We start from the raw sequence: 12266 nt of genomic DNA on the forward strand, positions 1-12266 counted from the left end.
ACAGAATAGATGCTGCCAGAGAGAAGCTAAGATGCTGTCATGTTAAATAGAAAGTCCATTTTTCTTTCCTTCTTTATCGTTAATTCTCATGCAGGTCACGGGAGTCTCTCGGTCCATTCCTGTGACCTTTCATTCAGTTCTTAGTTTATTTCAGTTGATGTGGTATGAAGTGCTATAGGCTGTCTGGTCTTGTGGTTTTTTGAAATGTCATTAAAAAAAAAAAAAAACCTGAAAATTAGTCATTTTGGAAGAACTGAAAATATGTCTCCTGTTAGTTTTGTCTGGTTTAAAAGACTGCAAGGGTGTCTTCCTGAGGTGGACACAGCTTGTCATAAGGTCTGTTGGTAGCTTCTCAGTATTCAGTGACCGAAGGGGTCTGCCAGTTCAGTTTATCAGTGACTTCTGAATAAAGGCCTTCAGACTCTTCTTTGAGGTTGTGCTTTTTAGAATTCACAGATGGACAGAAACTACTTTGTCTTGATTTACCATAAACTGTGTAGGTGGCTAGATGAGATTTTGCTGTTTAATGCCTACGATTCAAACCTGATTAAGTGAACCCAGGAAGTTAACAGATTTGAGTAAAATTTGGGATAAACTTGTCACTGCTCTGTAAGACTCAGGTAACACGTGAATTTGAATCATGCTGTATCCTTTGAGGTCCATGCACATGTTGTTTAAACTCAGGGACAGAAGAAATTTGGATAGCCAGGAATTCTATGTAAGCACCAGGCTACCTCCCAACCATGGACTATTGCTACAACAGTTAAGCACTCAAAGCAGTGCCGTCATTGATGAACTGCTCTAGTTCTCAGAAAGGTCTTTATATTTATGTTGACCTGAAATGTGCTTCCCCAGGTTGGTTTTCATTGCTTATAATTCTTTCAGGTGCCTACTTCTTTATTCATGATCTTACTTTTCTTGGTCCCATACTTAATCTTCCATTGTGGGGGCTTCTCTCCTGAACGGTGACCTCTGACTTTAACTGTGTGGTCTTGCCAGCTGATGTTCTAGGCTGGCATCAGCTGCCCCAGCTCTGAGCTCTTGGGAGTTGGTACTCAATGGAAACTAAGTTCAGTCTTCTAAAAGCCCGGGACGATTTCTGTCTGTCCCTTCCCAGAAAGCCCCATGACTCCCTTGGCTGAGCCCTCATGCCTGGTCTTCAATCCAGCCAGAACTACCAGGCTTCAGAGGCCATACCAGTGTCCTGTTGGTTCCCACTGTCCCTTTCCCGACCTTGCCTTCAGAAGTTATTCATTTGGGAGAGGTGTTAGTTGCTCAGTCATGTCTGACTCTTTGTGACCCCATGGACTGTAGCCCATCAGACTCCTCTCGTCCATGGGATTTTCCAGGTAAAACTCCTGGAAGTTAATAGATTTGAGTAAAATTTGGGATAAACTTGTCACTGCTCTGTAAGACTCAGGTAACACGTGAATTTGAATCATGCTGTATCCTTTGAGGTCCATGCACATGTTGTTTAAAGTCAGGGACAGAAGAGATTTGTTACCATTTCCTTCTCCAGGGGATCTTCCCAAACCACAGGGATTGAACCCAGGTCTCCTGCATTGCAGGTGGATTCTTTACCATCTGAGCCACCAGGGAAGCCCAAGGATGAAAACAAATTATGTAAAATTCTCCTTTGTATAACTTTGTGCCTTAACTTCTGTAGAATATTGGTATTGAGTAAATGTGTCAAAATGGTTATCATAGTTTGAAAATTTCGCGTTTTTTTTTACAGGCACTGAAAGCTAGTTGTTGGTAGGGAATATACTGACTTATTTCATCTTTAATTTTTCAAAGCTGTTTTTTGTGTATCACTTGAAAATCATGTATAAGCACCCATCTCAAATATTTTTAGAATGTTACTTTGTTACTGTTGTTTATTTAATGTAACATTGTTACAGTAACATGCCTAGTAATGAATAAATCTTACTTTAATCTAGAGAAAAACTGATTAGCTTCATACAGGCACAGTGAGTAATTCAAGAGAGTGGATACTACACAACGTATCTTATGTATGAGAGTTCACAGCTAACTAAGAACAATTGAAAGGGCTGCAATGCATGCTTTCTTTCTCTTATTCTCAAGTATTTAATAGTTACATTTTTTTAATTAAGAAAATATTCTTCATGTAGTGATCGAACACTTTTTCCTCCTTTCATCTGTCTGCATTCTGCATACTTGAACAAAAGTCTACCTCTGTTAGTAAGTATTTGTGAAAGGAAGAGAATGAGAACTGGTGATGTTATTCTCCGCTCTGTGCACTGGTGTCAACTTTGAGAAAGACGCCTTGTCACACAGAAGACAGACAATGATTCTGCTTAGCTGCATGAGGGCATTGAGAACAACAACTGATTTACAAGAAGGCATGCAATATGCAGAGGCAGGCCCTTGCGTGTCAGACATTTCTGCAGCCATCAGAGAAATGCAGACAAATCAATTCACTTAATAGACTAGGTTATGACAGAAGAGTAACTAGTTCTGTGAGTTCTCAAAAGTTTGTTTGAGGTCAGTGATTGAAATATGACTTTAGAAAATATTCTCTCCTTGGGAGTCTTTGCTTTTAAGTTATAATTGTGTATGTTTGTATTGGAGGGTTTCTTTCTCTCTTTCATTTTTTTTAGGGAAGGTGTGTGCTTTCAGGAAGTTTGTAGCATATGATGGTCAAAAATAGAGTGAAACATAAGTGTTCATCTTCGCTTGAAAACTGCTGCATAATTGAAGGGTCCAGTCTCTCATTCTTATTACTTGGAAGTTAAGTATGGCAGGTCAGCTATAAGGGATTGTAAACTAGACTTTTTACAGTGATTTAAGTTATAGTATTAGAGCTTGAGTGGATTTTGTAATACTCTCACCCAAAATCTGGCTAAAATTCATGATCACCAGTTAAGGGACTTTAACAGTTAGAGCATCTGTATCTCATACGTGGAGGTTTGTTAACTTGTGGACCTAACTGTTTGATCAGGAGTGTCTCCTTGTGTGTGCGAGTGCACGAAAATGTGCATGTATGTCTGTGTGGTAAATGTACATGTTCATGTGAGTGTGTGAGGTGAACATTTGCCTGTATGTGAGCACGTGGACATGTGTGTAGACGGGCCATCAGCCCCATATGCACATGTACCAGTGTCACCATTCCCAGCTGTTTGTCTCTGTTCAGAGAAAGGTGGAAGCTGGGCCACCGTTTCTGTCTGTGTGAGGTGGGATCAGAGAATTGTGGCATTACCAACTTGAGCTCCAGGAACTAGGAGATGGGATCTTCCAACAGATCATGACTTCTGAGGCTCCTGACTCTCTAGGGTAGTAAGAAGTGAGCAGTGGCCCAAGCCTCAGTGCTCCCAGTGTTCTTTCAGTGAATGAGAGGGTGCATTTGGGCCATGTTATTATTTGGGGGTGGGGGCTATCACATGTACATTACCAGATGGTCAGTACTGAAATCAGATTGATTATATTGTTTGCAGCCAAAGATGGACAAACTCTATACAGTCAAAAACAAGACCTGGAGCTGACTGTGGCTCAGATCATCAGCTCTTTTTTGCAAAATTCAGCCTTAGATTGAAGAAAGTAGGGAAAAAGCATTAGGCCATTCAGATATGACCTAAAACAGATCCCTTATGATTATACAGTGTAAATGACAAATAGATTCAAAGGATTAGATCTGATTGACAGTGTGCCTGAAAAACTATGGATGGAGGTTAACGTTGTACAGGAGGTAGTGACCAAAACTGTCCCAAAGAAAAAGAAATGCTAGAAGGCAAAGTGAGAAAGGGAAAGATATACCCAACTGAATGCAGAATTCCAGAGAATAGCAGGTAGAGAAAAGAAAGCCTTCTTCAGTGAACAATACAAAGAAATAGAGGAAAACAATAGAATGGGAAAAGACTAGAGATCTCTACAAGAAAATTAGCGAAGGGAAATTTCCAAGGGAAAATTTCATGCAAAGATAGGCACAATAAAGGGCAGAAACTACAAGGACCTAACTGAAGTAGATGAGATTAAAAAGAGGTGGAAAGAATACATAGAACTGTATTTAAAATGTCCTAACGACCCAGATAGCAGTGATGGTGTGGTCACTACTCTAGAGCCAGACATCCTGGAGTGTGAAGTCAAGTGGGCCTTAGGAAGCATTACTACAAACAAAGCTAGCAGAGGTGATGGATTTCCAGTTGACCTATTTCAAACCCTAAAAGATGATGCTGGTAAACTGCTACACTCAATATGCCAGTAAATTTGGAAAACTCAGCAGTGGCCACAGTACTAGAAAAGGTCAGTTTTCATTCCAGTCCCAAAGAATGGCAATGCCAAAGAATGCTCAAACTACTGTACAATTGTGCTCATTTCACATGCTAGCAAGGTAATGCTCAGAATCCTTCAAGCTAGGCTTCAGCAGTATGTGAACCGAGAACTTCCATACATGTAAGCTGGATTTAGAAAAGGCAGAAGAACCAGGGATCAAATTGCTAACATCCATTGTATCATAGAAAAAGCTAGAGGATTCTAGAAAAACATCTACTTCTGCTTCATTGATTCTGCCGAAACCTTTGCCTGTGTGGATCACAACAAAATGTGGAAAACTCTTAAAGAGATGGGAATATCAGACCACCTTAACTATCTCCTGGGAAACCTGAATGCAGGTCAAGAAGCAACAGTTAGAACTTTACCTGGAACAACGGATTGGTTCAAAATTGGGAAAGGAGTACATTGAGGCATTTATTGTCACCCTGCTTATTTGACTTCTATGCAGAGTACATCATATGAAATGCCAGGCTGGATGAATCACAAGGTGGAATCAGGATCGTTGGGAGAAATATCAACAACCTCAGATATGCAGAAGATATGCAGGTGATACCACTTTAATGGCAGAAAGCAAAGAGGAACTCAAGAACCTCTTGATGAAGGTGAAAGAAGAGGGTGAAAAAGCTAGCTTAAAACTCAGCATTCCAAAAACTAAGATCATGGCATCTGGTCCCATCACGTCATGGCAAATAGATGGGGAAAAAATGGAAACAGTGACAGATTTTATTTTCTTGGGCTCCAAAATCACTGCGGATGGTGACTGCAGCCGTGAAATTAAAAGACACTTGCTCCTCGGAAGGAAAACTATGACAAACCTAGACAGCATATTAAAAAGGAGAGACATTACTTTACCAACAAAGTTCCGTCTAGTCAAAGCTATAGTTTTTCCAGTAGTCATGTATGGATGTGAGAGTTGAACTGTGAGGAAAGCTGAGCACTGAAGAATTGATGCTTTTGAACTGTGGTGCTGGAGAAGACTCTTAAGAGTCCCTTGGACAGCAAGGAAGTCAAACCAGTAAATCCTAAAGGAAATTAACCCTGAATATTCATTGAAAGGACTCTTGCTGAAGCTCCAATATTTTGGTCACCTGATGTGAAGAGCCAACTCATTGGAAAAGACCCTGATGCTGGGAAGGATTGAGGGCAGGAGGAGAAGGAGGTGGCAGAGGATGAGATGGTTGGATGGCGTCACTGACTCAATGGACATGAGTTTGAGCAAATTCCAGAAGATAGTGAAGGACAGGGAAGCCTCTGTGCTGTAGTTCATGGGGTTGTAAAGCGTCAGACCTGACTTACCACTGAACAGCAACAGTTATTTTTTTGAATTAAATGTGTGTTTATTTTTCTTGACAAATTGTGATTTGTGGGTTGTTTGTTTTTCACCTGGTGTCATTTGGATTTTGAGGTAAGAAAAGCGCTCTTCCTGTGCTAAGTGGCATTTGCGTTGTGGTGACTCTAGACTTGGTCTTGTTCTGTTTCTAAATGGAACCTAATGAGATCGTGTGGCCATGGGGGTTTAGGTGGTGTCTATCGTGTGTTCTCTCAGGGTGTGTTTTCTGTGTCAAATGCAGTCTGAGTCCTGATGCCAGCCTCGGGTCTTGTAGTATCCGTGCTTTCCCTCACAGGCTATCTTCTCAGGCACCCCACAAAACCCTGAGGAGTCTCCTCATTTTTATCACGTCAGTAAACCATGATATTGTGCAGTGTGTTTAGCACAAGGGCCACACCAGTCCCTTGTCACTGCATGCTCAGGCCATTGGCCTGCCTTCCTTGCTCTTGCTGGCCCCTCCTCTCCTCAGATCTGCAAGGAGACCGAATGTTGTGGACCTGGAGTCTTCTGGACCTTGGACCGCGCTGATTGCTTTATGTCATGTCTTTAAGCTGATAGGGGACCCAGTCCTGCCTAACGCTGTGTTTGGGTCTACTTCTCTACATGTTTTCCATTCTGTGCTTGAGTTTTTTAAGTTAGCACGAGGATAATGAAGAACAAACACCAGGTTTATAAAGTCATCTTCTAGGGAAGCACAAAATCCCAAGTTATTGACTCTGCACTGCCTGTGTAATGCATATGTAACGTGATCATGGTTTCCTTAACAATGGAAAAAAAAAAAACAGGAATATATATAGCAACTACCACATTTCACTTTTTATACTTAAAAGTGTGCTAGTAGCTTAGAACCTAATTTTAGTTTAAATTGAAGAATTCTGTTGCCTCACATACGGTAGGGGAAGTGCTGTGTCCTTTTATTCCTTTCGAACCTAGAGTACTACAGGGTTTCCAGCTTTGTCAGCATTGAGCAGAGAATGAGAACATCTGTTAGGTTACAGACAGAGACAAACCAGGCATTCAAGGAAATGAACCTAAACAGAAACACAGTCAGATAGTAATTGAAAGTTAGAAATCTAGCCCTAATGTATGAAATTGATCATCGTAAGGTTAAATATTTTTTAATATTTTAAGCATGAATTTCTAAAGGTTTCTGGGAAGTGGAGCCAGTGACGTGCTTGCACCCTGGAGGTGTAAGTCAGATGGCAGTGTGTGTTAGCTGTGCTGTGTCTTGGGGAATGTCCTGCTCACAGTTGTTTATTGTTTTCTTTCCGTATTGATGAAACAGCCAGACCAAATCCGTTTGGAATGCCTGGGATAGTGCCACCGTATGTCCCCCCCCAGATGCTCAACATTCCACAGACCTCTCTGCAAGCAAAGCCTGTGGTAAGGCCTTTCCTGTCCATCCGCAGCTGGTCTGCCCAGCCTTGTCATGGGGGACAGCTGCCTTGAAAGCTACATATGAATCAAATCTTAATGAATGCTAAGATAGTTTCTTAACACTCCTAATATGTGAAGTAGGTGCCAGAATTTGTTGAATTAAAATTTAGCCAAGACCGGGTTATGCTAATGTGTTCTGGGCCATGCAGTATGTGCGCACACGTGATTTGTATGCTCTGTTTAAGGCCCCCCAGGTGCCCAGCCCAGGTGCTCCGGGCCAGGGTCCACACCCGTACAACCTCGCTGAGCCGGCTCTCACCTTGGAAACCAGCGGAAAGAATCTGACTGAGCAGAACTACAGTAACATTCCTCATGAAGGAAAACATACCCCACTGTATGAACGGTCCTCCCCCATCAACCCAGCTCCAAGTGGCAGTCCCAATCACGTGGACTCAGCATACTTTCCTGGTTCTTCTACGTCGTCATCTTCAGACAATGATGAAGGCAGTGGAGGAGCTGCAAAGTGAGTGGTGTATGGAGGAGCTGGTGCTTCCTGGAAGTGTAGCAGCTGCCTTAGGCTGCTTAAGTAGCTTGTAGTCCCCAGAGAAGCTGCCTTCTGGCTGGCTGGCTGGCTGGCCCACGGCACTGATGGTTGTGTTCAAAGATGCTGTTTGTTGTGGGTAGGTGACAGTTACTCTTTGCTTGATTGGGATTCCTCAGACCAAGAGAAAAGGTTAGACATTTCCTATGGGCTTCCAAGGTTGAAAGTGTGTATTATGCCAGCCCCAGTTCTTGGGTTCCCCTCTTTTTTGGGTGTAATTTTAGCAAACTTAGTTTGTGTGACCACCAAATGTGGTAAAGTTATCTGAGCAAGTTCTACCTGACTCTCTTTGGGCTGGGATTTCCCTACTCCCACCCTCAGAAGGCGTTTTAAATTAGACTTCTCTGGTTTTCAGTCTCTTGGCTCCTGGATTGAAGGGGAATCAGAATTTCCTTTTGTTCTGAATTCAATAACTTGAATCCCAACTTCCCAGATCATAGGACTATTCTTGACATAACACTCTTCACCTAACCAAAACTGTAGAAAGCTGCCAGACCCAGGCTGAAATTGTCCCTGTAGAGAGGAATATTTTAAGCAATGTGTGTCCCTGAATAAATGAGTTTTCAAATATTAATTTGTTAGAATCTGATGGAGAAAGTCTTGAAATGCATAGTCCTCCTCCTCCCCTTACATAACCCTACGTTTCTAAGAAACCTGGTTCAAAAAGAGAAAGAAGAAAGGAAAGGAACAGTCTTTCTCTTTGCATCTGCATCTCTTTTCCTCGGTTTGAACTCTGATTCACAGTAGATGCCCAAGGCTAGTTATTGCTGTGTCAGTTTCTGCTGAAAAAAAATTGAGACACAGTTTCCAGTCTTCCTGCAAGTTCTTATGGGTGTGCCACCTGAAGCCAGAGATTTTTCCTCTTTTGCACTCTTTTTCTCCATCTGTAAAATGGGCACTAAGTCTGCTGACCTCCCCAGCAGGGAGGTCACTAAGTTACCACTTAGTCACCACTAGGGCCCCAAATGGGCAGTTACTGAGGAGTTTGCTGCCATCCAGGGATGTATGCTGTTGTGAAACAGAGAGGCATAAAGTGCCTAAATGTTTACTTGCTGTATGTGCAGTCCTAAAATTCTAAAAATGAAGTAAAAAGTTGTAATTTATTATTCAAACTTTTAAAATTAACCTTCTAGGAAGGTAACATTGAAGACCTACCAAATGAGAATTCCTATGCTGAGGCTTAGAAATCTGCATGTGTAGATGAGACCATGTGACTCTTTAGAGCAGGAAGTTTGAGAACAGCCTATATATGCCTCAGGAGCCCTTTCACTCTCTAAGGAACTATAAGTTTTCTTTTAAAAATTGGCTCATGTTAGCAAGACCAAAGTATCTATAGTATACAATAGTAAAGAATCTTGCTGTGTGCAGGAGATGCAAGTTTCATCCCTGGGTTGGGAAAATCCCCTGGAGAAGAAATGGCAACCCACTCCCACATTCTTGCCTGGAAAATCCCATGGACAGAGTAGCCTGGTAGGCTGCAATCCATGAGGTTGTAAAAGAGTCAGACACGACTGAGTGACTAATCAACAAGAGCGCATTCTTTCTGGACTCTGAAACACAGGTAGAAATAAAACACAGAGCCACTCTTTGTGGCTCAGAGTCCTGTGCAGATGACAAGCATGTTGAGCAAGGAAAGGCCCCGGTCTGGGGAGGTCCAGTGTCGATCCTGTGCCTATGGTTGGGGTTGCAGAGCTAATGTGAGTTACCTACTTAATTTGGCAAACTGCCCTGTTCGGAAATGAGTGGAACTTGAGTAAATAAGATTGAGAGTGAGTCCCTTTTTTTGTGCATACTCACTCTGCCCTGTTCCTGAAGGTTCTGATCAGTTCCTTTCCTGGAGTTTTTTCTCAGTCTTAGTTGTCTCTCTTACCTCTAAGCTCTGTAGCGCTTAACTGTCTGTTTCCCCAACTGAGGGCATTTTTATTGCGTTTTTCTGGAAGCGCCTCTGTAAGATCTCCATATGTGGGAGTAGCGTGGGTGTCTCACCCTCTCATGGTGTGAATTGCGGTGGAAAAGGCAGAGCACATGCACAATCTGGAATTGAAAGATTGCTAAGATTGGATCAAGTTATGTGGCTTAGGAATGTTTTCATTTCTTTGAATCTGTTTTTCCATTTATTATAACAAATAAGAAGTAGACGTGGCCGAGACGGTTAAGAATCTGCCGGCAGTGTGGAAGACTCAGGTTCAGTCCCTGCATTGGGAAGATGCCCTGGAGAAGGGAATGGCAACCGACTCCAGTGTTCTTTCTTGTCTGGAGAATTCCAGGGACAGAGGAGCCTAGCGGGCTACAGTCCATGGGGTCACAATGAATCAGACATGCCTGAGTGAATAACACACAGTAGGTAGACATGTTAAAACTGAGAAGAAGGACGGAAGGAAAAGGGGATAGGAACTTGTACCAGAGATTCAGGGTCATAAGCCAGGCAGAGTAGGACCTGGGATCAACCCTGATTATGGGCACCCCTTTCTTGCTAAGAAGGACAGTGGTCATTATTTCAGGGTGAGGATTCTGGTTGAATAAGTTGTGTGTGTGCATTTTTGAGGCCATGCAGAGGACAGAGGATTTCTTTCCTAGTTTAGAGGCTAAGTAGGGGCATTAAGTTAGTTAAGATTTGGTTTACCTTTGGTTTGGACTTAGGATAGAACTCCTGGGTCTACACTGTGCTTTCAGGATGCTCTTGAAGGAAAGAAATCATCAGTTCATTTAGCCAAGCAACATTTGAGCACTTGCTGTCTATCAGTGAGCGTGGTGGTAGGCAGCACCCAAGTGCTGAGTAGGTGAAGCAAGCACCAGATGAGTGGGCCGGATGAGGGCCTCCAGTGAGGCAGGATCTGAGCCATGACAGAGTGGGGAGAAAGCTGGACGAGAATGCAGGGTGGAAGAAGGGGAAGCCAGTGTGGCTGCGATGTCAAGTGAGATGAAGGCTGGATGGTGTGGAGTCTTGAGTTCTAAGTGTGACAGAAAGCATCCAGTATCTGCTTGGAATGATCCTGGGGCTGTAAAGATCCCAGAGTTTCACAGGTGTCTGGGTCACCAGGCCATTTGGCTGGGGAAATTACGGTACAGTTTAACTGAAATGCCACCTTTCGTACCAGCTTCTGCAGATTGACTGTAGAAGCATTTGTAATTGCCCTTCCTTAAGACACTGAGTTGTACGGTAGAGAAGAGGGAGGCCTGAACTGCCCCTGGCTGGGTGTGCCCTTTCCTGTTTGATTCCCTCAGGCATTTCCACCATATTCCCCATGGTACTGGGAAATAATCTTGAACGTGGAAGATTACAAAATAAGTGACCTCATTTCCCCAATGGAAAAGCAATGGCTTTTTTTTTTTTAAAGATTGTGTGGACAGGTAATGGGGACTATATAAGAGTATGCCTCCCCAAAATACCCTGCCCCAGAATTAACCCCCAAATAAGCCCCTCCTCCCCCCCAAAAAACACCCAGCTTCCTACAAATTAAAAAGAATATAAACATGCAATTCACAGAGGAAACAGATGGTCAATAACATAAAAGTATGGTGTTTACTTTCATTTAAAGAAAAGAAAAAGGAAGGTAACTTAAAACCTAAGAAGGTACCTTTTTTTAACCTATGGAATTGGCAACTATTGGTGTTTTTTCCTTATCTTTATGTGTTTTCTTATTTGGCTGTGCCAAGTCTTAGTTGTAGCCGGCAGGATCTTTGACCTTTAGCTGCAGCATGCAGACTCCTCGTTGTGGTACGCGGGACCTAGTTCCCTGACCAGGCGTCGAGCCAGGGCCCCCTGCACTGGGAGCATGGAGTCTTAGCCACTGTACCAGCAGGGAAGTCCCACGTTGGTTTTTGAAGATAAAGCTCAGTGGGGGATGTTGGTGGAGTTGGTGGGGCATGAGGATTGGGCTTTCCTGGCACGTCCTTGGTCTCTGTGCAACCTATAAGAGGTTGCTGTCAGTGCCCGAGGGACTGCGGACCATTGCAGAGACCCAGTGCTGTCAGGACCCCGTCCCCCAACCTCCTGTGGTTCGTCTTGCCGGGTACCAGTTGCCACTTGTGGTGGTGTGGCCTGAAACTCCATGGGCCCAATGCTCCCAATGTGACTAGGAGGTCTTTGGGTTGTACATGGTTTAAATTAGTTGATGAATGACCACAGTAAGTTTCAGCTATCACTGTTATTTAAAAAATAACCATGGAGCCAATAAAATACCAAAACATTTACTTCATTCTTAACGTAAATACCTAAAGAATTTCATTTAGCACCCTTCAGCTAGTGTCCCAGGAAACATGCTTCTTCTAATGCATCTTTTTTCCTTTAAGTGGTATTGGTGCTCTACATTTCTAATATCTTCTGAGAAAAACTATTCTGAATTACTTTTATGCTTGATTATCTTTGCCATCAAAGGTGGAGGGTCTGTGTAAGATCTAGCCACTCACTGACCCATGCAGGCATTTTATGTCAAGCTGGTATTGAAGTCCTATCAGGCTTCCTTTCCAGAGAAACTGTTTGCAAAGATAGTTACATTTTACCCTGGCCCTAGGGTACCCAGTCCCAGACAGGCTAAATAAGCTTCAGTTTTCCTTTCAGATTGTTACACTGTTGTGCAAGTTCTAGCCACTTACTGACCCATGTAGGCATTTTATGTCCAGCTCATCTGACTCGGGTGTTTCTGAACATTCACTTGGGTAGGAAAA

At 42.9% G+C, this 12266-nt stretch overlaps 1 protein-coding gene across 1 annotated transcript in view; it reads left to right on the top strand.

Annotated features, from left to right (window-relative positions):
- Nucleotides 1-12266, top strand: part of FAM120A (family with sequence similarity 120A) — a 116897-nt gene that overhangs the window by 57053 nt on the left and 47578 nt on the right. The window contains exons 6-7 of the mRNA XM_052644891.1: nt 6906-7003; nt 7243-7520. Coding sequence (XP_052500851.1) covers nt 6906-7003; nt 7243-7520 — 376 coding nt within the window. The remainder of the gene's footprint in view (nt 1-6905; nt 7004-7242; nt 7521-12266) is intronic.

Source organism: Budorcas taxicolor, chromosome 8, assembly GCF_023091745.1.
Source record: "Budorcas taxicolor isolate Tak-1 chromosome 8, Takin1.1, whole genome shotgun sequence".
Taxonomy (NCBI): Eukaryota; Metazoa; Chordata; class Mammalia; order Artiodactyla; family Bovidae; genus Budorcas; species Budorcas taxicolor.